The 26,579-nt window shown below is 43.7% G+C and overlaps 1 protein-coding gene across 2 annotated transcripts in view; it reads right to left on the bottom strand.

Moving 5' to 3' along the window:
- ENTPD3 (ectonucleoside triphosphate diphosphohydrolase 3) overlaps positions 1-23,454 on the bottom strand; it is a 33,193-nt gene extending 9,739 nt beyond the window's left edge. Inside the window, exons 1-7 of one of the 2 annotated variants that reach the window (XM_038570518.1) lie at positions 23,346-23,454; positions 22,364-22,415; positions 19,663-19,790; positions 12,536-12,653; positions 3,651-3,801; positions 1,310-1,469; positions 189-422 (exon numbers count right to left, since the gene is read on the bottom strand). In XM_038570518.1, coding sequence (XP_038426446.1) covers positions 189-422; positions 1,310-1,469; positions 3,651-3,801; positions 12,536-12,653; positions 19,663-19,790; positions 22,364-22,403 — 831 coding nt within the window. In that variant the 5' untranslated portion in view covers positions 22,404-22,415; positions 23,346-23,454. Of the gene's footprint in view, positions 1-188; positions 423-1,309; positions 1,470-3,650; positions 3,802-12,535; positions 12,654-19,662; positions 19,791-22,363; positions 22,416-22,844; positions 23,118-23,345 lie in introns of those variants that run through there. The other variant, XM_038570519.1, reaches the window with a different exon arrangement.
- Positions 23,455-26,579: the final 3,125 nt, after the last annotated feature.

Raw genomic sequence — 26,579 nt, 5'->3', positions numbered from 1 at the left:
TCCCAAAACCCTAGGATCATGACCTGAGCTGAAGGCAGACACTTAACCAACTGAGCCACCCAGGCCCCTATCTATCCACATTCTAATTGAAGTGGAAAGGACAGACACCAGAAGGCAAGGCACCCTCCCCTTAAGACCCCCAAGGGAACACCTGCTGTACCCCCACCTCCCCGCCCCAGCTCAGGTACCTGAAGGAGCATTGCCAGAAACCTCTTCTCAGCCTCGTTCCTGCCGTAGCACTGGAAGCTATGTGTGTAGAGTGTGTACACATAGCCGTACAGGGACACTTTCATGATGCTGCTGGTGTTCAGCCCTACCTTCTCTCCAGCCGCAAAAGATATTTGAGTGGAGGCACCACCTAAATCCAGGGCACCTATGGTCTCCACTCCATTTGGATGCACCCACATATGCCACAGGTTCTTCTGCACAGTGGGAAAAGGAAGCAAGAGAAAAGTTGAGAGGCACCATCTCTGTTTGCCCAGGGCTTTCCACCCAAGATCCATATCTTATTGCTAAAAAGTATGACATGGGGAACATTTGGGGGTCAAATCTCTCCTTTATTTCAAGGGTGGTGACCTCAAATGCTTTCAGAGGCTGGGCAGGCAACACAAATGAGTGAAGCAGATTAGGTGTAGACAATTGCCATGCAAAATATAAGTCCATTGTGACCAGTGCTTCCAACTTTTAGGGGGGCCAGGGTTCAGGACAAACTAGAAATGTTGATTTTTATGTGAAATTTCTAAAATATTAACTGCTGGCAATTAATTAAAATTAAAGAATATATTTGAGGGGGAACAAAATAAGTCTTGGGCAGGATATGGTTTATGCCCTCTATAACATGGGGATTATCTCTTGGAGTTAACTTTTCTTTGAACAAGGGGCATGGCATGTGGGGACTGCAATATAAGGGACCTGGGGACACAGGATGGGTTGGGAAGCCTTGAGGGTTCCAGAAATTTCAGAGAGTTGTGGAGCTTTGGGAAGAATCCTTCTCCAACTACCCTTCAAAAGACTCAGAAGCTTTAGATTTAGATTCCACCCCACCCCAACCTCCAATTTCTTATCAGCTAGTAAGTGATGTTATTCCATCTGCTCTATGCATTTGGTCCTGTTTAGGATGCAATGTTTTTGCCCCAGCTCTATGTGTCTTGTCTTAGCTATTGTCTCATAGGTATTTCCTTAATGCATTGTATGATAGGGATGACACAGGACAGATGCCCCCTTCAGCATGCACCTCTGCTTTAAGTGGCCACCCACAGGGGACAGGATAAATAGCAAGATTAAAAACCATGCATTTATTTTCACACACCTCCAGGAAATTTCCCATTAAATAGTTGGCTGTAATCCATCCATATATCCCTTCCTCTTGCCCAGAAATGATTTGAGCACCCCTAAAATCAAAGGGCTGGGACTTGAAGTAGTTTTGGATGCTTGTAAGGACTTCATTAGCTGCTGATTCATTTTGTAACCTATGCAAGGCACAGAACACAAAAGGCTAAGTGCCTGGACAAGAGATTCTTAAAATAATCTCAGGTGAAAGGTAAACCTCCCCACCCCTCTGCTGGCAGGGAAGGTTTTCCAGATGTGTGCAAAAATGGCAACCCTTTTGCAAGTTGAAGCCTCCTAGGCAACCGTGAAGGCAGATTCACTTGTTACCTGTCAAACTGCCAATCAGAAAAATAACTTCAAGTAAAAATACCTCTTGTCCTTTCCTCCCTTACCTGTTCCCATCCCATTCTCTAGCAACCAGCTAAACAAAAGAGGCTCCTGCTTAATCACCATTGCTCTCAGATCAGCACAGGAAAGGGAACTGTGAAGCCATAGGGGTGGCATAAGTAATCTGTTGGGGGGACCATATATAAAGGAACCCTCATCAGGCCAGAAGGAAGTGGGATCTTAGGAGGAGGGAGGAAAAGAAGAGGCTTGAGTTTTCAGCGGTCCCTGTTTTGCTCTTCATCATGAGGGGATATGATGGCCATCACGGTCATCATTGGAATGAAATCCATCAGTGTATTGAGCCATGGAAGACTGGCATTTCTATATTACCCATGACATAGTACTATAATATTCATTTGCTGCCATTTTACCTTATGGAAGAAGATTCACTTGGCAAAAGATTATTTTACCTTTCATCAGTGGATTAAGAAAGCCAGGGGCATTGACTCACTCTTGGCTCAAGAAAAAATAGACATGCTACAAGCTGAAGTTCATTCTAATTCAGCAGCAAATTATCACTGCTTGGAAAATAATTCAAAAGTTTTCCTAGTTTTATCAGTTTCCATCTCAGGGTTCTCATTAATTGCTTTTTAAAAAATATTTGATTTTTCTAGCAATTAAAATGTCAGCTAGTTCCTCAGAAAGAATGGATCACCATCAGAAGATTTTACAAGGAGGAGTTAATATTTAGTTTATTCAAATGGGACATTCACTGTGTTCCTAAGTGGTGAACTTTCTGTTATATGGTTTTTGTCATGGGCTATTCTATGGTTTTTGTTGTGGGCTATTTTATGGTTTTTGTCATGGGCTATAAATCAGAGTCTTTTAATTATTCCTCACTGGGAAGACTGGGAGAAAAAGGAGTTAAAAAAAAAAAAAAGTTGAGTGCTTTGTTTCTATAAGAAAGAAAACACAGAAGGAAGGAATTTCTATATCATTTCTATTTCAGGTAAACACAACAGTTTTGAAACACACTGTAGATTTCAAGAGAAAGCAAAGAAATCCAACTTTCTCCCACATTCTACTTGGCCAACCAGGACATAGGAGTAGAAACAAGGAGAGGAAAACCACAAGAAAAAGGCCCAATCCAACTGAGGGTGTTCCCTGATGTATTTTAATGATCATGTTAAAGTGGCTCTGTTTGTTTGTTCCTATGTATCTTCCTCACATACATGCCCACACATACAATTTTATGTTACTGGCATCAGAGACAAAGTGGCTTTGAAGCAGGACGAATGTCATCTTTGGGGGCTAATGCCTTATTTTCAAAGTTTGGAGCAGCCTCTACCCTGGGTATAGATTAAAGTTTGATTTTTAAAAAAAAAAAAACTATTTTTCTTTTATTTCAAGGTCAAGGAAATTAAATAGTGGGGGAAAAAAAAAAAAGAGAAAGGTCACTTAAAACCAGTGCAACCGGGGTAAAAGTCACAGTTGCAAATTTAATAGGATCTGCTTAATTGAATGAAATGAGCTGTTTGTTTCCTAATAGTTCAAAAGACTTTGGGAATAGCAGAAATTCTACTATTTAAAGCAGATTCCAGTGACATTGTGCGCATGGGTAGAAGCGACATAACTATGAGCCGCATTCAGTGGAGCTAGGTGCGCACAGGTATCAAAGGCCCAGGCATCAAACACAGTTTTCACTTTTCTAAAAAACAAGAGGTGCACCCTATGAGATTTCATCTTCCCTTCCTTTCTTCCAGAGTTCTCAAGAAAATCACCAAGCGGGAGGGAATCCATTTAGAACTATTTCTTTCTGTGTATTAAAATAAAGACTGAAAGTTTCCCTGCTTTTGAAGCATAAATTTATGGCAGAATATAGGTTTCTTTCTTTCAGATTTGTTCCCAGAAATAGAGTTACATTCTTGGCAGGGTTCAACACATTCCTGGCTATTTTGCTCAGGTGGGGCTCCATGGGCCAGTCCAGCCCTTACCTCAGCAAGCGCATCCCAGCTGTGGCCCCTAGGTAAATGCGGGTGGATCTATGGAGGTGGCCTGGAATCTGTCCCTGGACTTTTTGCATGCAATCCTCAAAGGCTTTGGGGACATCTTGGGGATTTTTCCCATAGCTGGAGATCCCAGAGCCTGAAGAGCAAGCAGTCAGTACTTCTTAGCATTTCCAGGAACCAATAAGAGCAGTACAACTTCTAAATAAAAAAAAAAACAAATCAGCTTTGGAAATTAATGGGTTTAAGTAGGGGGTTGAAAACAAGTGGATATGCTAAGTCACATGTGGTCACACTGAGGAGTCAACTCCCAAAATGTGGAAAGAAGGAATTACAAAAGTGAAAAATGAACCAGGATCTGCTTAAGAAAAAGGTCTCATTATGGAAATTTCAAATATAAATAAAAGTAGGGAGAATAGTATAATGAACCCCATTGTACCCATCTTCCAGCTTCCACAATGATCAACTCTTGTTTCATCTGCTCTCTCTCCTCACAGATCAAACTGCAGAAACATCATTTCATTCTCTAGATGTTTCACTAAAAGACAGAAAGTTGTTTTTTTTCCCCCCCCAGAGACAATCAATCTTATTGGCCTTTTGCTTCTCTAGTATCCTTTCACACTACTTGCCTTTGGTAAGTTCACTTATTTTTTGTTTTGTTTTTAAAGATTTTATTTTATTTTTTTATTTTTTTTATAAAGATTTTATTTTTAAGGAATCTCTATCCTCAATGTGGGGCTTGAACCTACAACCCCAAGATCAAGAGTCACACTCTACCAATGGAGCCAACCAGGCACTCCATTAAGTTCATTTTTTGACAGAACTTCCACCAAATAGGTTTAGAGACACAGTGAAAGGTAGAACAGGAAAAATGGAACAAAAATTCAAATCTGTGTCCCATGTGTTCAGACAGAGGGGGAAAAAGGAATCTTGTCATGACTTATCTTCACGAAACATTTTAGTGTAACTATATATAATTTAACAAGATATCATCTTAAACATTAAATGTAATAAAGCACCAAAAGTCCACATTTGTAAATTTCAAGAAGTAACATACGTAGAGAGACATATGACCCAAACAAACCCATGACAGACTTCCTCAGTTTGGTCAGAAATCTCTATGAAGGGATGCCTGGGTGGCTCAGCGGTTGAGCATTTGCCTTCAGCTTAGGGTGTGATCCCGGAGTTCTGGGATCGAGTCCCACTTTGGGCTCTCTGCATGGAACCTGCTTCTCCTTCTGCCTGTGTATCTGCCTCTCTCTGTGTATGTCTCATGAATAATTAAATAAAATATGTAAAAAAAAAGAAATCTCCATGCAGCTGAAATGAACCATCACAAAAAGAACGGAAAATGAGTTAGGCCAGAATTCTTTTAAGGAAGCATAACCACTGTTCTATTATTATGCCTATAAAAATTAAAAATAATCCCTAATAGAATCAAATTCCAGTGAAGGTGCACATTCCTCCATATTCATATTTTTTCTCCCCTCTCACTCCCCCATCCCCTCTTTCTACCTAGTTTGTATGAGTTAGAGTCCAAATAAATTCCACCCATTGCAGTTGGCTGGTATGTCTCTTAAGTCTCTTTTATCTGTAAGTTCCATCCTCCCTTTCAAATTTTCCCTTGAATTAAAAAAAAATTGTCCTTGCAATTTCTTTTTTTTTTTTTTAAGATTTTATTTATTTATTCATGAGAGACACACAGAGAGAGGCAGAGACGCAGGGAGAGGGAGAAGCAGGCTCCATGCAAGGGAGCCCAATGTGGGCCTGAGCTGAAGGCAGACGCTCAACCGCTGAGCCACCCAGGCGTGCCCTGTCCTTGCATTTTCATTTGTCCTATAGAGTTTTCCACAGCCTAGAATTTGCTGACTGTATCCCTATGGTTCATGTAACATGTTGTTTAGTCCAGGCTTCTCCAATAAATTGGTAACTGAACACAGAGGCCCAATCAGATTCAGGTTTGGACTTTTTTAGAAGAAATAATTTATAGGGATTAGTGTGCACTTCTAGTACGAGGTACACGGGTCTAGTTGCTTCTCTTTGTGCTGTGAGCAGGCATCAGAGATCACTGTTTAGACCCATTAGCCCAATAGGGTTTATGAAATGGTGATGTTTTATCTCCATCTTTCTTGCTTATTACCTAAATGCTTTCATAAGAAGAAAATTTCTCTCTCGTTAACTATTTGGTTACCCTACAGTACAGTTTGTACAGGGAAGGCAGGATAAGTGCTTGAGTATTTCCCCTTCACCAGCTAAGAAATAAATATTGCATGTCCTATATCCTAATTTATCCAGTGAGGGATTTTATTTGTTTGCTGCATATCTTTAGGATCATATGAATTTGAATATATAGTTGATGTGTTTCGATTCATTGCAATTATTATTATTATTTTTTCATTTTTTAACCCTTTATTTTTATTATTTTTTTAAAATAATAAAATAATAAACTTAAAAATAATAAATTTATTTTTATTGGTGTTCAATTTACCAACATAGAGAATAACACCCAGTGCTCATCCCGTCAAGTGCCCCACTCATTGCAATTATTATTCTTATTGATGGTCCCATTGTTGGGCAGTAGAGTTCTCTTCAACATGACTCCTGAGTCCTTTAGATATGATCCCAGAAACCTTTGAGAGCTCCTTTGCTCTCTGATATTAGATGTGTGATCTTACACACTTCTTGCCCTGACTCTGGAATCAGCCATTTCTCCAAGGAGTCCTGGCTTCTTTTTTTGAGTATGGTATTTAGCGTCTAAAATTTGGAAGCCTTTTCAGAAGACAGACCTAGGAGAAACTTTGTTTTGAGAGAAAAATGCATCATGAGTTCTTTTGGTACTTCTACTTCAAAGCTATAGGTTTTCACTTCAGTTGATCTTTACTTTCTTTTTCCTATGCTAAGAATCCTGTTTCCCAGCAACTCCAACTGAAGAACTCACTTGCTTTATTTCACAATCCACCCACAAGGCTCTTAGTATGACAATACTAGTACTGCCACCAACTGTATGGTTATTGAAAACAGTTTAAGATATATTTTTTAAGTTCTTTTTGTCCTTAAGGTATATCCCATTAGGCATTATGGACTCTATGTATAGCATCCATAAATAAAAATTTTCTTGAAATACATATATATGTATGCTAATCTGTCGGCACATTGACTGTGGCTGCTTTTGTGCTAAAGTGGCAGAGTTGAATGGCCAACAAGTAACAAATATTTATCATCTAACTCTTTACAGAAAAAATTTGCTATTCTAAGAGTTTATAGTTTGTAGGCATCTCTAGTTTAATCTGCCTAAAACCAAATTCTTTAATCCCTGCTATGTTTCCAACTGACCCACTCCCACTGTTCCCCTCTCAGGAAGTGGTACCATCATGCATGCAATTGCTCAGGTCACAACTAGTGCTCAGGCATCACCAACTTAAACACTTCACATTGAATCTATCATAAAATTTTGTTGGCTCTACTTTCAAAATACTTCTCAAACCTGAGCACTTCTTCCACCCTTCCTCAGAACCATGCTAGATCACAGTTTCTTAATCTCGGCACTACTGACACTTGGGGCTGGATAAAATTCTTTGTTGTGGGGCTGTCTTGTACATTGTTTAGCAGCATCCCTGGCCTCTATCACTAGGTGCCGCCAACCCCAGTAATGACAATAAAAAATGTCCTTAGGCATTGTTAAATGTTCCCTGGGGAACACTGCCCCCAAATTACCTCACACTGACAAGCACAGTCTCAGCCAGACCACTACAGTGTCATAACTTTATGCATCATAACATGCACTGCTCTGATAGTCCTGGTTTCCTTGATTCTTTTTTTAAATATTTTATTTATTTATTTATGAGAGACATAGGCAGAGGGAAAAGTGGGCTCCTCACAGGGAGCCCAATGTGGAACTCGATCCCCAGACTTGGGATCATGCCCTGAGCCAAAGGCAAACCCTCAACCACTCACTGAGCCACCCAGGCATCCTGGTTTCCCTGCTTCTGATCTCAGCCTCTGACTACATGTTCCACAACCAGAGTGCTCTGTTAAAAGTATAAGTCATACCCATTTTAGTTCCTTGACTAGGATCCTCTAATGGCTTCACAGTATGCTCTGACGGAAATGCATCTGAGTACAAGTCAAACCTCTCACTGCTCTCAAGGTCCTCTATGAGCTGCCTTCGACCATAGCTCTGGCCTCATTACTTACCTTGCTTCCTCTTATTCATTCTGCTCTGCCACACCCGTCCCTTTGCCTTTCCTAGAAGATGCTGAGCAGCTTCCACCCCTGGCTTTTCTGCTTGCCAGGCACGTCCTTCTCGCAAAAATGCTCACACTCTCCTTTCACTTTTGCCTGTATTTAACTACCCCCTCCTTTGTTCTTCCCTGACCATCCTGTCTAAATAAATATGATCAGGGATGCCTGCACAGCTCAGTCAGTTAAGCATATGCCTTTGGCTCAGGTCATGATCCCAGGGTCCTGGGATGGAGTTCTGTGTTGGGGTCCCTGCTCAGTGGGGAGCCTGCTTGTCCCTCTCCCTCTGCCTGCAGTTTCCCCTGCTTATGCTCTTTCTCTGCCAAATAAATAAATAAATAAACAAACAAATAAATAAATAAATAAATATCTTTAAAAAATAAAATAAGATAGCACGATTATTCTCTGTCCACCTTCCCTACTTGATTTCTTCACAGCACTTCTCCCTGACATGTTATAGACCTTTTTATTTATGATCTATCTCCTTGATTCAAATATAAGTTCCACAACAGCAGAGACTTCTGTATATTTCATTTTAGAATCCTTGGTGTCAAGAACAGTTACTGGCCAACAGTTGATACCCAACACATATTTATTAAATAAATGAATAAATGAATCAGTCAATGAGATTTTCAAACCAGTGTGTAACTCTATACTAAAGGGATCAGGTAATCCAATCTGATCTTCCAGAGCTGGTCTCTGGAAAGAGACTTAGGAGGGTTGCTGGAATGTCAAAACTCAGAGTATCTGAGTGTGTCACCTGAGACCTATTTGCATAAGGTCCAGTAAGCCTCCTAAAGAAAAAACAAGGTTGGGCTCACAGGCTCAAGGGATCCTGGGAGTCACAACCCCAAGAAAGGAGGATTGAAATTGCTATTCCAATCTGAGAAAGATGATTGGACAGATTACACAAAATGTACTCAAGGTGGGACAGAAGTAGAAGATATGTACCCAAGCAATGGATGCTTTCAACGCCATAGTGCCCATGTCCCCACAGTAATTCTTTAAGTTATTTCAATGGAGGGGATGGTTACACTTAAACTTCAGTGGAGTTTAAAGAACTTTAACCACTGGTTTAAAGGGAACACATGAATGTCCTTTGTGGGAGGAGGCAGCAAGCAAGCATGAGCACCACACACCATGAAAGAGATGAGAGGCATGTAGAGGCCCTGTGCCCTCTGGGGAATGGCAGCCGGAGCTTCAGATGTCAGCATGGGCACCAGCAGCTAAGGCAGCACCCAGTAAGCTCAGGAAAACAGCAGCAACTGAGGACTGATGATACTTACCAGGGCCCCTCCACCGCCCCTCTTCTCCCCACACCAAGAAAGAAGTTTCCAAGAGCCTGAGTATCTGGGAAACACTGCTGGGCAAGCAAGCATTCATCACCCTCTCAGAACCGCTGAGGCAGGGGAGTCCTGGGAAATTTGTGACTGGGAAACCAGAAACCCAAATTATCCCTGGAGAAGCCACAGGTCTTCAAGGGGATGGCACTTGCCAAACTTTAACTCTGTATTTTGAGCTTTAGTTTGTGGTCTTCTGGTCATTTGGAGTATATATATGGATCCCTGAGGCCACTGTGATCAAAGGGAAGATCCATTTATGGATGTGGTGTGGGCTTCATGATCCTGCCCCTCCTCTAAATCACATCCAGGGTGGCCAAGGGCCCTCTTCCCTGAGAGACTGCCTGTGTCCCTCCATGAAGGTCACATCTCCCCCTATGGTCAGAAGATCAGCAGGACTGACTTGGCTGAATTTTTCTCTGGGTCTAAAGATAGATCTGGGACAGACTAACTTCTTAGCAAGAATATCCACCAGGAGCTCTCAAGTGTGCTGCCCCATGAAAAATAATAGCTAACACTTAATTGAGTGCTAACTGTATGCCATGCATTTGCTACCTTCTTTACATATATTATCACTGAATCTTCAAATGATTCCTCTGGGATGGGAGTTACTACTATTATGCTTATTTTATAGATGAAGAGGTCAAGACACAGAGATATTAGAAACTTCCCAGAGCTCACATAGGAGGGATGAGGTGAAGTCTTAATCATTATCCTACACTATCCTCTCTTTTCTTGAAGTGGCGGTTCTCCCCGTTCTAAATAAGCATCCTGCTGCCCTCTTTCATGCTTGGAGGTAAGGAAATGGCTCAGAAGTTAGGAGAACAGATATGGATCTCTGGCTGAGCTCCAAGCAAAGTTGTGGCCACCTGTGTCTCATGGATAACAATGCAATCAGTACTCAGAAAACACCTAAGTCCCCTGTTGTATGGAACCCAGAGAGAGATGCCAAGCAGATGCCCCTTCAAATAAAGACTTAATGCCTCAGCTGTCATCTCTTTCATGGTTTGCCTCAGCTGCAGAGATCTGCCTTGCTCAACGGGAGTATTGCAGCCCAGCCAATTCAGGCCGTGCAGGTTAACTCTGATTGGCTGAAGCTTTGTCGGGCCCATGTGGCTGTTTGACTTTTCCTTCTGACCAGTCTTCCTTCTGTTCCCTTCCTTCCACAGGTGTGAATCTCTAATAATTACCTTGCATCCCAAACTCTATCTCAATATTAGCTTCTAACTTAATCTGGGACATCTATGTACCAGGATAGGTGAGCTCCTAGCTGCCCTCCATGGAAGGGCAGATGATCAGAACTGACTCTGTTATTCAAAGAAGTCTGTTGGCCTCCCTATGGGAAAGGCTAATTCTTCCCCCCAGCTTTTTCAATGCCATGACACCCTCCCCCCAATTATTATATTTTGGCAGTTCGTTGAGGTAAAAAAAAGGAAGTTGCTTGGGGCTGGGGAACTGGTCCAGAGTCTCTAGCCTGTTGTCTGTGGGCCAAGGGTATACCTGTTAACACATTCAGGATACACTGGTTGGGATGCTCCAGGCCAAGTCAAAGATCATGATGCTCTAAAGAGGATAGCTTTTAAAAACATGCACACATACACACACTCACTAAGTGGGGTTTGTTATGTGTACTAAAGACTTAATTGTAGAAGGAAAAATTATGAAACTTTGAAGAATATCTTTATGACCTCAAGTTAAGGATTTCTTGAATATAAAAAAGCAAATGATAAAGGAGAAGATTGATAATTGTTCCTACATAAAAAGTAAGAACTTCTGATCATCAAAAGACACAGTGAAGAGACTTAAAAAGAGAAACCATAAGCTGTAAGGGGATATGAGAACAACATAATATATAACAATACTAGCAAAGTACTCATATTCACAATATATATAAAGAACTCCAATGAGTCAATGAGAAAAAGCCAAGCAATTCAGTAGAAAACTGAAAAAAAGGCACAAACAGGTATTTCACAAAGCCAGAAATGGCCATAAGTATACACAATGTAAATATAAAATACGCAAATGCATTTATAATTTGTAATTTTATAAATAAAAATATCCTTAACCTTATTCATAACCATCCTTTCCATAACCATGAAAAAACAAATGTCCATCAACAGGTAAAAATGAATGAGCTTCTGCTACTCCTGTCAATGTAGATGAATCTTAAACGCCCAATGTTAATGAACAAAGGAAATTACAGAGAATAAATGTTTAATTCCATTTATATAAATACATGTTTGATTTGATTTTCAAGAACAGGAAAAACTAGATGCATAAAGACAAAACTAGAAAGAAGAACAAGGAAACATATATAAATATGTGTTTATATATATAAAATTCAGGCTATGTTTTGGAGGGTCATTAAAAATGCCGAGAATGTTCTATTTCAGGAGTTGGCATCTCACAGGCCAAATTCGGTTCATCATCTTTTTTTTTTTTTTGTACAGCTTGTGAGCTAAGACAGTTTTTACATTTTTAAATAACAAGGAAAAATTAAAACAATATGTGTTACAGTTGGGAATTATGAAATTCAGAATTTTGGGGTCCATAAATCAAGCTTTACTGGAGCAGAGCCATGCTCATTTGTTTATGTATTGTCCATCCTTGTTCACTTCTTTTCTACCACCACCACCACCCCACCCTGACATACACAGCCAATTAGAATACAATTCCCCTACTGGAATATAATTTTCCATGACTCGCTCATGTTTCTGCATGTCTTATGAGCAGAGGCCCTGACTGCCTTTGTTCTGAATTATTTTTTCAAGGATGTTTTCCCCCAGATCAAAAGGGAAGCATTATAAATGTTTCAGGTTCCCTAATCTTAGGGTTTGTCTTCTGTAATACAACCTATTGTGTGAGCAGATACTGTCTGGTCCTCTTTACATCATCTTGTGCAAAGTGAGGCTCAGAGAACCAGCTCAAGAAAATGCTGATGTTCTGCTTACCGCAATTACTGTGAGCAATAAATCATCCTTGGTTCTGACCCAGGAGACTTGTGTTTTCCACCAGTCTTCATTCATGCAGGTGTGGCAAGGTAAAATCTCACACTATGCACCACCATTATTTCAGACATGAGAAAACTGAAGCCCAGGGAAGGGAAGGGACTGGACCAAGGTCACTGCATGGAGAGGAACAGCACAAGCACAGGACTGTCTGTATTCCTGATGCCCAGTCCAGTGCTCATTCCCTGTATCCAGGAAGCTTCTCAGGATCCCTTCAGGCCTCTGAAGGCCCTTAGGACTCTCCCTTGCTTCCCAATCGGCCTCCTGCACAAACTCAGGACCTTACCTTTCACACTACACTTGAAGGTTTGACTGACTACTCCGGTATTATTCTCCTTCTCCGCTGGCCACTGATATACGTAGACGGTGGTTCTGGAAGACCCGGCATCGAGCACGATCCCATACTGAACAAAAGGGGGAAGGGAGAGTCAGAAATGGGCTGGGCCTCTCTGAGGACACCTTTCCAATGGGCCACTGAGAACCCCAAATACTCTCAAGGGCTTAATCCACACTGCTTCATATAGGTAGGGGCTGAACAAAGAGGAAAAAAGATTTTCTCCAAACCAACTGTCTCCTTGGACTATGGGGAAAGGGGATGGGATGAGGTGGGTCAGGTGTTCCAGGGCATGGTTCTCAGCTTTGGCCACACATTAGAATCACATGGGGAGTTTCTGAAACTCCCAGTTCCCAGGCCACATCCCAGACCCATCAAATTGGAATCTCTGGGAGTGCACCCAGGGATTGACGGTTTCTAAAGCTCCCTTGGTGACACCAATATGCAGCCAAGGTAGAAAATTAGCACTCTGAGAATCTTGCCCATCCTCAGTTTCTTCCTCATCCAGAGCTCTGAGGAGGTGGGGGACAGAAGCCACCTGGGTCTCAGGAGGGAAATGAGTAGTCAGTCACCTGATGCTCTCTATTCTCCAAACTTCCAGGCCTGTTAGCCTGGAAAACAACATAGGAAGTTCTCACGAAGGAGAGACACATCAATACCTGCATTAGCCTTCAGAAGGAAAGTATCCATAATTAAGGAGAAAACCCCCAAACACAAACTAATGTTGACATACCACTTTGGTTACACGGTGCATGAACAAAGGGTGTTGTCAGGGCAGTGCCAGGGCTAGCTGTGCCCAGGAGAGCTGGCTAGGAGTCCTGGACCATCCCTTTCGCTAGAGGCAAGAACCAGGGAGCTTCCCCTCAAGTCTTTCCAGCTCAGGCTCTGGACCAAACCTGACCCAGAAAGAGCATGCGTTAGCAGCCTATGGGGATTGGAATGAGTAATGCTGACTTAGGTCAGCATGTGCTGGGGCCTGGAGTCAGCCCAGGGCAGCAGAGGCTTCTGGGTCACAGCTCTTCCCCAATTCCACTGCTGTGGGGTTAGGCTGCTTGTCTCAGTGAGGAAGATGAATTTGGGTTCTGGAGGCAAGGTGACTCAGATTGATGCTTGCTTTACAGCCCTGGGTACAAGGCCTAAGTTCTCTGGGTTTCCCCATCTTCAGGCAACTTAACCTTGAGAAGTAAACAGGAGACCATATGCTCGACACTCAGTGGCTGCTCAATGAACACAGGCTATTTGGAAAGATCAATAAAGCAAAATAAACAAAATTACAAAGCAAGGAAAAGAGGAAAGAAAAGAACATAAAACCTCTCAAATCCCACTATTGTTTTAACACCTTCCTGTATATATTTTCTAATGGTCTTTGGTGTATACAACTACATATATGAATATATGGTTAGACATAGGTTTTCATTTCAATAGAGGATTACACTGTACATAGTCTTTTCCATTGCTCTTTTCTTAATAAATGTATCATGCACATCTCTCCTGCCAGTAAAAATACCATCATTTTCAATACATTCCCCACATCTTCTGTGAGATGCACAATAATTTATTTAACTAATTCCCTGATTCTAGACATTTGGTAGGATTCCAACTTTCCACTATTAACAAGTGCTTGTTTCCTTTGAAATGGGACCAAATAAAAACATGTTGCTCCAGCTCCTCAATCACAGCCTCGCCATTATATTGAGATGGAACATCCTGTGTCCACTGGTATTTGAACTTGGACAGCCTCTTAATCTCAGCCTTCAATGTGATGAATGCTGACAGGGATCCTGACATGACACCCCCTGCAAACAAGGGAAGCATTGTTCACAGCCTGCTCTGGGCAGGCTCACCCGGAGATTAGTGCATAGGTGGAGCTGAAGGAAACCAGGCACTTCAGAGATCTGAGCCTCCCTACCAGTCCACTCTTTCCCCTCCCCTCTGCTTTTGACCCCTCACCACCCTTCCACCTGCCCCTCCACCTCTGGTGCTGACTAGCAAGGGAGCACACAAGAGCAGCCACTCCACAGGGTCCCCACCCTTTCCACATCTTCTGGATCCCAGCTCTTTGCAAACAGTGTGTTTTCCCTGTGAAGAAAACTTGGGGCTGTTGGGCCAAGATCAGAAAGGAGGAAGAAGGGTCATTCTCATTCTCCTCATCCTAGCTGGGATCCAGTTTTCACCAGGGTGGGGACAGCCAGAGACTTTCCACTGTGAACCTGGAGAAATGGCTGCCCTTCCGGCACCTGCTGGAACGTGCTGACAGGGACCAATCCTGAGCCCAGTGCTACTTCCGAGTAACCACCATCATTTGCTGACATTTTCAAAAGTGGAAAAATTGGTCTTTAACCAGTTTTCAGAGTTCATTTGCCTAGATCAATGGCACTCAATGTGGTTTGACAGAGGGGTTGGGGTGGGGACTGAATTTCATTCAGTTCAGCTACGTGGAAAGCAATAAGTAACCCTCTGTCTAATGCAGTGTCAGGAAAAACATGGCTTGAACATGGAACTGGAGACACACTCAGTGGATTAACCAAAAGGAAACAGCCTTCCATATGAACCGATGATCCCGAACTTAAGGACTGTGTGAGCTTCTAACAAAGCAAAAGCAAAGATCATAAGATCAACTTTCTTAGATTTATTTATTATCATCATCATTACCATCATTATCATCATCACCACTATTAGCATCATAATAGGAATTGTAGTAGTAAACATTTGTTGAGTATTTACAGTATACCAGGCACACACAAAGTGCTTTAGTGTGGCATTCATAAGGCTGGTGTTGTCATCATTCCCACCTGACAGTTGGGGAAACTGAAGCTCACAGAGGTAAATAATTGCTCACAGTCCCAGACTTGGGCTCAAGTCTAGATCTAACCAACCCCAAACCTATACACAGAGCCCCCATGCTTTCACTGAGTTCCAAGGAAACCAGGTCTATCAGGGTTGATTGTTTCATAATAAGATGTCATATCGCAGACTTTCTTTGTTCAGACAAAAAGTCCCTCAAAAGCAAACTCGTAGTTAAGTAGTGTGCAGATCTGGCTGGAGAGGAGGTGGATCAAAGTGATGAAAGTGCTGTGTCTTTCTGGAAAGGAGGAAACCAATTATCTAACTCTCACTCTCCTAAGGATAAAACAGGGAGGGCCATAGGCACCAGAGCTCCAGCCCAATGACAGAACCGGTGAGGATTAGAAGGGAATGGTTTTAGCACAGCCTCGTCCCCTGGTTGTGCTTTAGAGAGGAATGGCCAAGAGTGGGAGTTTGATGCAACATGGGGATCTAGTGTGACCCGAGAGGGCCTATGTAGGCCCCCCTTCAACAGTGACATCATGCAGCTGCAAGGGACAATGGTGATGGGGGTGCTGATCATATTGGACTGAGAAGCTGCAGGGCTTCTAGACAGTTGTGATTGGGGGTGAGGAGGGCAAAGTCTCCAAAGGAAGATACCAGACTTAATGATAATAAAGCAAGTGAGGGCTTGAGTGAAAAATAAAACTGATGCCATCATGTTTACGCTTCAGGTTTGTAGAACAAGTCAGACCAGTAACAATGAAAAGGGACTGGGGACGCTTTAACCTTTGACTGTTTTAATAGTTCTGCCATTCAACTCAGATAAACCAAGGTTAGGTAAGCCAAGGCTGGATTTAATAGACAGCGATCACCTTTCAATAGGGTCTTAAGGAACATTCCAGCCCCCCCCCCCCCGCCCCCATAGGCCATTGTGGAGCTGGCCCCTCATAACCAACCGTCAGCTGCACAGAAAGGCAAAACAAGGTCCCAGGTATGAAAACATCAACATAACAATTTAAAAGCCCTTGTATTCATTCAGCTTCACTTCCACAACTGCCCTTCCCACCCCTAGCACACACTGCAAAACAAAACCAAAAAAAGAGGCTTGTCCTCACTCTGAAAAGAGCTGCATGTGGAATGTTCTTTCAAGTGGCCATTCTGCTCTGGTTCCACTGGCTCAGAACATCTGTCTTTTCTCACATTTAATCCACCCAATTAAGCAGAATGGGTCTTCTGAGCCAATATTCAAACTTTCTACAACTTCCTGTCCCCTACATTGTGATTGGGGCCTGACAGCTAGATCTGGGGAGATTAAAAATCCCATCTCTGAACTCTTTGCGAAGGGGTGAAGGTGTCTCTTCTGTTCCTTCTAAATCCTTGTTCAAGGCCTCCAACATTCTCTGCTCTCTGTTGTTTCTTCTGCACCACGTCTGCTATTTCCAGTCTGTAACTGTGAGAAGCTATCTGCCCTTTCTGTTCCTCTACTTTCTCATCAGCAAAACGAGGATAACAATAATCATATCTATGTGGAAGAATCACTGAGGGCTCCCTACCCATGTCCTTCAGGCCTTACCCTGGTGATGCCCAGCCATGCACTTTCCACCTGCCTTAAGGCTTTCTCCAGTGACCTGAGCTCACCTGAGCATACAATGTGTCCAGGGATGTTAGGGAGTTAAAGAAATGCTAGGGAGTTCATGTCTCCCAGGGAGCAGCCACTCAACCAATGCCTAGAAGAAGTTGCTGTGTAAGTATCCTTGAGTGAGATACCTCTGAGGCAGGTGTTCTAGATGCCCTTTGGTAGAGGATAACCCTGGGATGAGTTCTGTACCAGCTCCCAGGGATCCTCTGCAGGACTGAGCCTCCACTGCCCATAACTGGCTGGATAGCAGACCCTCCATTGGCTGCTTCCCTCTTGTCTCACTTCCCCACCCTCGGCCTGTGCTTCCGGGGTCCTTCCCAGATGGTCTACTTTTGCTCTCACATCTTTGATCAGGGGAACCCACCTGACCCAGGACCTCCTTCAGCGGTAGCCTCCTTACTGCCCTGGGTCTACTCTACTAGGTTTTCTGGTCTTCTGTCAATTCCTCCATGTTCCTCCAGTATGAACAGAAGACTTACCTCTTACCTCCCAGAAAGAGTGGAAGCCAGCAGCTGACAACTGCCAACAGCCTATCCCTAACTTTCATTGGCCCTGTGGGGAAATTTTATAAATGAAGTCTTTTACTCTCCCTTTTAACTTCTACTTGTCTTCATCCCACCTCTGGCAAATACACAGAGTTAAAGAGCCTCATGCACCTATATGTTGACTGTAGAAGATGTGGTGGCCCAGACTCCACATCCATTCTCTGTCTACAATCTCTGCAAACAGTTGCCCCTTTGGCACCCTTCAGACCAGTGGTGAGGTCAGTCCTCAGGACGAGGCCCACACAGACCCCGGCACCACAGCTTATTCTAGAAGGTGAAGCATGGCTCTGGGTGGGCACATTCCCTTGTGCTGTGGACAGGGAATAACTCTGGAATACAGCTAGAGGTGTTCCTCTGAAATATGGGGTATAAGAGTGGTTCTAGAGGTCTAAGAGGGCTATAAGCCTTCCCCCCACTTCCCCCAGTTCAGCAAAACTTCCTGCATTTGCACCCACCTCCCCATCTTTCTTCTTATGTAAAGGAGGAGAAATTATCCTCTCGGGGGCCAGTATCTTCTCCTGGGTTCTCTGTTCTGAACTTAGGATCAAGGAGAAGAGAGAGGTGAGGGAAGAAAACCCTGGCCTTACGAACAGGAGGGTTGGTCAGTTCTGGTCTGCCATTCCCTGGCCAAACCTATGTTTCTTCACTTGCAAGATGGTGGTGACAATGCTTCCTTTGCCCCTCTGCTATAGCTGTCACAAGGGTTACATGAGATAACTCAGGGAAAAGTTTCACTAAATGGAACAGCGGAGATAGTATAAGGAGATAGTATTACTCCCAGTTGCAATCCTGATTTTCTGTAGTTTATAGAAGAAGGCAGTGCCAGGAGCTTGGGAAATGGCTTCTCTAGGCTTTGGCTAATGTGTTTGGACAACTGGATAGTTTGTTTTCCTCTCATCACTGGACAGTTGTATAAGGTTTCTTTCCCTTTTTTTTTCCTTTCTTTTTTCTTCATGTTATTCATGGGGGGGGGTACTAAGATTCTTACTGTAAAACATCCTATAAAAGAACCAAATGCCATTATCTAAAGGAGATTTTACTTTAATCTTCCAGAAGAGCAGCCTCAGATTGGTAGGTCAAACACACCCACAAAGCTGAGGCAATATTAGTTTCTATTTTATCTTTTAACAACTTAAAAAACTTCTGCTTCAAGTATAGCCTTTGAACAGTCACTAAGAGCAGGAAGATGTAGAAAGGACACATGAGGTCAAGGGTAAAGGCTAAATGAGATTCAAATAACAGTTGAATTTCTTGGCTCCTATGGCCCTTAGGCTAAGAGTTTTTACATGTTTAAAGAATCATAAGAAGACAAAAAAAAAAAAAAAAGAGAGAGAGAGAAGATATGTGACAGAGACTACAAATGACCATCAAAGCCTAAAATATGTACTATTTAGCCCATTACAGAAGAAGTTTGCCAACATCTACCCAAATGACTGAAGGACTCTTCCACTTCACTTGACAGCCTCTCAGGAGATCACCTCCCATTGCCCTTACACCAAGGCTGGGGTGATATACATGGTTCTCAGACTATCAGGCATCATATGAGAGGCCATTTGGGGACAGACTTTATCAAGGGCTAAGAGTAGCCTCTAAAACTGAGCATAATATCCTGAGTAATTTTTCAAGGGTTAGAGTTAGAAGAATCATGGCACACTTCTAGACTCAAGAGAGGTAGCACACATACAGCTCAAGGAGACTTTTTCAAGTCCTTGATGTTTTGTTTCCTAGGTTAGGCCAGAAGAGAAGCCTGGGTCTGCTGGTCTCCACTCATGATCAGGGTTGTGTGGTCTTGGGGAATGCACAAGCTGGTAGATCTTTGGTAGCCATCTATACCTGGGCTACAAAGTCTAGCTTTGGGCAACAGTCAGGAGTCAAAGTAAGGACATACAGTCCTTAGAGAAGTTGTAACCATTAACATTCTCTGGTGTCAAATGTTACAAAACCAGTATGTCCAGAGCTTTTCCCTTAGGTCTTACACCAAAGATCCTTCGGTTCTCCCTTGGGTCTTCTCCCACTGGATGCAGAGAAAAGGCTTTTCATCTAACTCACAGCTGTAGAATAATTGATGTCACAGCCCATCCCATCAGTGCTAATCCCTTCACACTTACCTTCAGTCCTGGAAGGAGGACCTCTTTGTGGTGAAACTGGATGAGTGTGATGGCCACAAGCACCACAACACTCAAAAGCAAGACCACCAAGGCGATGATGGCTGGCGTTCGGGAGAAGGCCTTGAGGCCTAAAATGGGAAGACCCAGAAGACACATGAGGGAGAAGTAGGAACAAGGCACTGGCTTTCTTTGTAGAATCCACAGACTGGATACATAACATGTGCATACATCACTTCCTTTATGAGGCCTTTAATGAGGCCCACATTTTAAAGTTGGAGTGGAGATTGGACTCTAATGCCCATTTATTTTTCCTTCAAAGAGTGGAATAGATAGCATTTGCAGAGACAGTGTGCATAGTTTATACTATCTCCTAAAATGTGTTATGTATATTACTGATTGTCCCTGAGGTGATTTACAATAACATTTATTTCAGGACGCCTGGGTGGCTCAGCAGTTAAACATCTGCCTTCAGCTCAGGGCATGATCCTGGGGTCTCAGGATCGAGTCCTGCATCAGGTTCCCTGCATGGAGCCTGCTTCTCCCTCTGCCTATGTCTCTGCCTCTCTCTGTGTGTCTCTCATGAATAAATAAATAAAATCTTAAAAAAAATAACATTTATTTCAATGTAGATTTTTAAAATACAGGTTTTCTAAGTAAACAGAGATGGAGACAAACCATGAGAGACTCTTAACTCTAAGAAACAAACTGAGGGTTGCTGGAGGGGAGGTCGGTGTGGGGGGATGGGGTAATTGGGTAATGAGCATTAAGGAGGGCACACAATGTGATGAACACTGGATGCTGTATGCAACTGATGAAATATTGAACTCTACATCTAAAACTAATGATGTATAATATGTAGGCTAATTGAATTCTTAAAATATTGGTTTTCTATTAAAGCAGGTGATATAATATTTCATATAAAAATAATATCAGATAAATAAAAGAAATCAATACTATACTTCAGATATAATCAATGATTATAAATCCAGTACACAGTAATGTACTATTACACAAATAGTAACATGTATGAATTTCTGAAATATTTGGGTTTGCAGTAAGAAGTTAATCTCAGTGATTTTTCCTGTGTCTACAGTGAAGGCATAGGGTCTCATCTACATCTTCACAAAAAATAGCTAGATCCCAAGCCATGTGTTCTCTCCCAAAGGGATCATATCAACTCTGGCATTTGTATTTCAATGAAAACATGTAAACTATATCCATTTAAGAGCAAAATAATAATCATAATAACAAAGCCTATGAATAATCTTCAACTAAATATAGAGCCTCTGAATAAAGATAATTATAGCTGTATTGTATAAAAGTATATAATTACCATAATGGACTATGTCTATGTATTAAACTAATATTGCTTACATAAATTATTTTGAGCAGATATTTACTTGGGTCTTAAACCAGTGTGGGCTAATGGAAATTTTATAAATAAAGTAGCAAATACATTAATACATTTTTAAAAAAACAAATACTGTTCTATACTGAAATGATTTCATCCATGTGAAGTTCTAAAACAGACAGGTGACAGAAATCTGAACATTGACTGCCCAGGGGATTGGCAGTAGGGACTCACTAGGAAGGAACACAGGTGCACTTTCTGGGGTAACAGAAATCCTCTATATCTTCTGAGAATTACGGGGTATATAGGTGTGTGCATTTGTCAAGATTCATCAAACCTTCCAAAAGTCCTTTGAGGAAAATGTGAAAATCCAAGTAAACTAGGCTTCTTAGGTATAATTTCCTTTTACAAAACAAGATTTGTATAAATTGCCCCTACCATTCTAAAATTATATCCTTTTGGAAGACAAGAATGCCCAGTTTTGGCGCACAGCTAAAGACAGCATCTGTCCAGGGGCTGGAGGGAGGTGATACGTGAGCAGTCTCCCGACCACAGATGTGTGGCTGGCCTCCCAGTCCTCTCTGTGCTTCAGCACTTAGCAGGTAAATAGCTATGATTACCTTCAGCAAACCCTTGCTCCAGCAGAAAAGCCTACCACAAAGCAAAATGGACTAGACCAGGTCTCATTCATTTAGAGAATGTAGCTCAGAGCTGTGCTGTCATTAGGAGTGAGCAAACACTGTAATTACAAGGTGTCTGAGGGTGGAGAGGCCAGACCCTTCTGGGTTTTCACATGAGCAACTGCAAAAACGCTCCAGAGGTAGGCAGGCAGGACAAGCTTGGATGTGTGTGTGTGTGTGTGTGTGTGTGTGTGTGTGTGTGTGTGTGTGAACTCTACATATGTGCCTCCAGTTAACAAGGGTAACAATATTGACCTAGGGTGGGGGTAGGGAATGCAGGACGCTGTAGGTGCTGTGCCAGCAACGACACTGGGATGGAAGCAGAGGACAGAGGTAAGTACTTTAGAGTTTATCACAAAATCTACAATATTCTAAAGCAGATCTCACACACAGCTTGGTAAGAGAAACCACAAACGGCCAAATTAATGGATTATGCAAACCGGAAAAACCATTTCAGTGGAACATGCATGTTAGTCCTTGTTTCGTGTAGCTGTGGTCAAAAGCATTACTTCCACCTGAGGAATGCTGGTGATGAAACCCTGGTAAGCAACCGAGTCTCCAACCAAAGACGTTAAGGTCATTCGCAGGGGACCCGCGGGAAGAACTGTAGGCTGATACGGGGAGTGGGACTCGAGACCGCCACACTTGCCGCCTGCTGAGACATACTAACCTGCTTGCTCACAAGGTTGGCGAGTCAGCACAGTGAACATCTTTCCTCCCAACTGCAGGTGAGAGAACACAGAATGAGAGTGTGTCGGTGGACCCCGACTTCAGTTCCAGAAACTTGCAGTGTTACAGAACATTTGTGCTGGGAGGGAGGGAGGGAGGGAGGTGATAGTAAGCAGGCTCCTGACCACGGCCAGGCCAGGCGGCTGCCTCCTGGTCCTCAGGTAGAAAGCTACGACTACCAGCAGCAAAGCCTATCAGGAAGCGGAACCCGCTTTGGAACCCACCTCACTTCTTCCAAGTCAAAACCTCTTGGGGGACAGATAAACGCAGCCCTCTGCCTACAAACCCAAAGCTGGGCTTAAATTCCAGTGTCCCCTCCGCAGATGCAGGAAGAGAACAGGCTTGCCGAAATTTTAAACTGAAAATTTTCAAAAGCTAAGTCCGTCATTTCTTGCAGATTTTTTCCACCTGTACACACCAACCTGGGCAGAACAAATCCTCCACCTGTCAGTAACATTCACGGGGCTGAGGCAGGGCTCTTCAAATCACAGCGGCAAGGCAAGGGAGGTTTCTGTGGGGCTTGGCGACCCGCGAGCCGGGAGTCGCCCCCGGCAGATCCAGGAGGGGTATTTTTAGCTGCTGGCTGGAAACAATTGCACGGGGATGTGGGGCCCCCGGGATCCAGAGCCCCAGGATCTGGGAGGCCCCGCTCGGGAACTGTGTCTCCTCCACACAGCCAGAAGAGCCACGCGCCAGCGCATCTCCGGAGCCGGAGCCTCGGATGCGCCCGGTGAAGACGCGTCCCCCTCTCTGGGCTTGGCAGGGGCCACCTCCCCGCCGCCGAGGACCCGGGCGCGCGCCCTTCCTTCCCTCCCTCCGGCCCTCGGCGGGATCCGATTCGTTTCCTTCCCTCCCAGCTCCCAGATCTACGAAGCGTCCCGCTCCTTCCTCTGCGGCTGGGGCGCGGGGCCCCGGGTCCTCACCTGCGCGCGGACGTCCGAGGAGCGCGAGCGCGCTGCCGCAGTGACAGCGGCCGCCAGCCCGCAGGAGGCTCTGCAGGAGGCTCTGCGGAGGCGGGGGAGCCCGGGAGGGGCCGGGCGGGGCGGGGCGGGGCGGGGCGGGGCGGCCGGGGCCGGGGACCGCCCCCCGCGGGGTCAAGGCCCAGCCCCCGGGCGTCACCCCCTCTTCCAGTCCCCTCCACCCCTATCCCGCCGGAGCTCACCTGGCGGAGGCCAGGAGGGTGTCCACTGCCTGACTCCCTCTTCCATCAATATCGAGGCCAAGGACCCTTTGATCTCTCTTTTGGTTTCCTCCATCCTCACCCCAAGCCTAACCGGAGGGGGAGTGGGGGCAGGGCGAAGAGGAAACCGGGCACCTCGTGCGCGTGCACAGGTGGGCGCGTGCCCCCGTCTTTCCGCGAGGTGGAAGCCGGTAAACACCTGTAATGTTGGGCGTGAGGCTAGCAGGCACACTGGTCCCTGAATCACCTGGGCCAGGAGAGCAAAGTGATACAGAGACGTCCCTTGTCATATATTTCAGACCAACTGCCTTGGCCCTGCGCAGGGATCTGCTCACTGTGCTCAGCAGGGCCCTTCTCTACCCCATTTTATATAAGTATCCTTAGGCTCAGATTCAGGACAAGCTCTTCCTGGAAGAGCTTTCTAGTTTTATGATTTTTCCTGGTTTTAAAGTGATACAGATGTGCCTCCCTGGATATCAAACCATGCGATAAAGCTACAGTAATTAAAACAGCCTGGTTTGGGCACAGGATCTAAACCAACAGATCAAAGAACGGAAGAGATAGGCTGACACCGGATTAATGGTTATTGAATTTAGTTTAACATAAAGAGAAGATTGAAAGAACGTATTGGTCAACTGAAGTGAGAAAAAAAAATCTCAGTCACTCATTATACCCCCAAATAGATTTTAGATAGATAAAAGTTTATTTATTTTTAAAGATCTTATTTATTCATGAGAGACACACACAGAGGCAGAGACACAGGCAGAGGGAGAAACAGGCTCCCTGCAGGGAGCCTGACGTGGGACTCGATCCTGTGTCTCCAGGATCACACCCTGGGCCCAAGGCGGTGCTGAACCGCTGAGCTACTGGGGCTGCCCTAGATAAAAGTTTAAATGTAGAAAAAGGATTTAGTATCCTAACAAAATATAGAAGAACATTTTTATGATCCCCGGGGAAGGAACAGCCTCTTTCAGCATGAAATCAAAGCAGGAAGATAAAGTAAACAACAATGTTGCAGGGGGGGAAAAAAAACTGCACAGAAAAAGACACCTTTAAAAAAAAGATAAATCGTGAGGAAATATTTAAGAATATGATAACAAAGAGTGAAAAATCATAATATATAGAGTCATACAAAAATAGGAGTTTCTAGAATAGGAAAATGGACAACTTGATGGGATGAGCACTGGGTGTTATGCTATATGTTGGCAAATTGAACTCCAATAAAAATATATATATGTATATATATAAACTAGAGTTTAAATTAAAACTTTAAAAAAATCATAGCAATATTTGAAAAAAATAAAATAAATATAGCTGTCCATTAAAAAAAAAGGAAAATGGACAAATGACGCACCCTGCCCAATTTACACAAGAGGTATAAGTGGCCAGTAAACGTGGCAAAGATGTTTAATCTCATTACTCACCCCTAAATTGCTAATGAAAACTTTGACATCTTTAAACAAGATTCTTCTTGACTCGTCAGTTTAGCAAAGCTTTAAAAAGATCTGTGGTGCTCTGTGTTAAAGGAGGTGTGGGGTTACAGTCTCATTTGCAGCTTCTGGGAGGTGACATGCCCTGGTTTTCTTCCCATTCTCCGGATGCCCCCTTAGATGTTTTTTGCTGGCTTGTGCTCCTCTCCCAAGAGTTTGTCATCCTGGGCCCTCTTTCTTCTTCACTCTGTACCTCCTCTCTTGGTAATCTCATCCCTGCCTGGGGCTTCTGTTCTAGTCACAGAAGCCTCTAATAAGCATATGTCATGCTCGGGGTTTTCCTCTTGAGCTACAGACCTAGTGAATGGCCTGTTTGATTTTTTTTTGGATGTCTTAGAGGCATCTCAGTTTCATAGGTCTCCAGCTGAGCTCCTCATCCTTCTCCAGCAAACCATCAATTTCTCCAGCATCTCGTCTCAGTAGATGACACCCCCACTCATTCAAGCGAGCAAGCCAGAAAGCTGAGTGTTCCCTTTGCTAATTGTTCCCTCACCCCTCATCATCAGTCACTAAGTACCACTGATGTTACCCTCCTCATTATGTCTCCAATGTGTCCCCCATCTCCACCACCACCACAGCCTGAGCCAGAGTTTGTCAGTCTAGACACTATTTATATTTCAGGCCAGGTGATTCCTTGTTGTGGGAGCAATCACGTCTCTTGTAGGATGTTTATTTAGTGACATTCTTGATCTTTATCTGCTAAATGCCAGTAACATCCCCCTACACAGTATGACTCTCAAAAATGTTCCCAGAGTTTGTCAAGGGTCTTCTGAGGGGTCACATTTCTCTGGTTGAGAACCACTGGCCTAAGCTACCACCCTCATTCTCCTGGATGTTGGCAATGATCTCACTTAGCTCTTGGTGTCTGCTTTCTCCCTTTTGCATCCATTTTTCTGTTCCCAATAGCCTCATATCTTTAAAACAGGAGTCTCACTGTCAACTTTTCCTTAACAAACTCTTCTCTGCTGTCCATTCCTCAGTGGATGCATATTCAAGTCCTCAAAGTGACCTAGAAGGCCCTGCGCTGTCTGGTGGTTGCTTCCTTCTCTAGTTCTATTTGAGAACACTTCCTGCTCCTCCCTTTATGCTCTGAAGGCATATGAGCCTTCTTTCAGTTTTTTCAAATATGCCACATGGCCTTTGCACAGAACTTCCTTGGCCTGTGTTGTCTGCCCCTTCTTCCATCCTTCTCTAATTAGCTCAGAACTTCACAGCTAGCTCCTGACATTCCCTAGTCTGAGTCACACATACAACATGGGTCAGGCCTTCAGTGCCTCTGAAGGCATTTCTTTCCTTCAGTCAGTGTTTTTTATTACAGTAATTGTGAGACGAGTGGCACCTGTTGCCTATCACCAGGAGCAGCAGTCCCAGGGTGTTGACCCACTGCATAGTTTACAGGTGTCGGCGTTGCCAGGAGAGACATGACTCACACATGCTTTGGGTGAAACAACACTTTACTAACATAGAGAGGAGACAGAGCAAGATCC

Source organism: Canis lupus, chromosome 23 (assembly GCF_011100685.1).
Source record: "Canis lupus familiaris isolate Mischka breed German Shepherd chromosome 23, alternate assembly UU_Cfam_GSD_1.0, whole genome shotgun sequence".
NCBI classification, from domain to species: Eukaryota; Metazoa; Chordata; class Mammalia; order Carnivora; family Canidae; genus Canis; species Canis lupus.
Note: the sequence above shows the minus strand (reverse complement) of the source record. Positions and strands in the feature narration are given on the sequence as shown.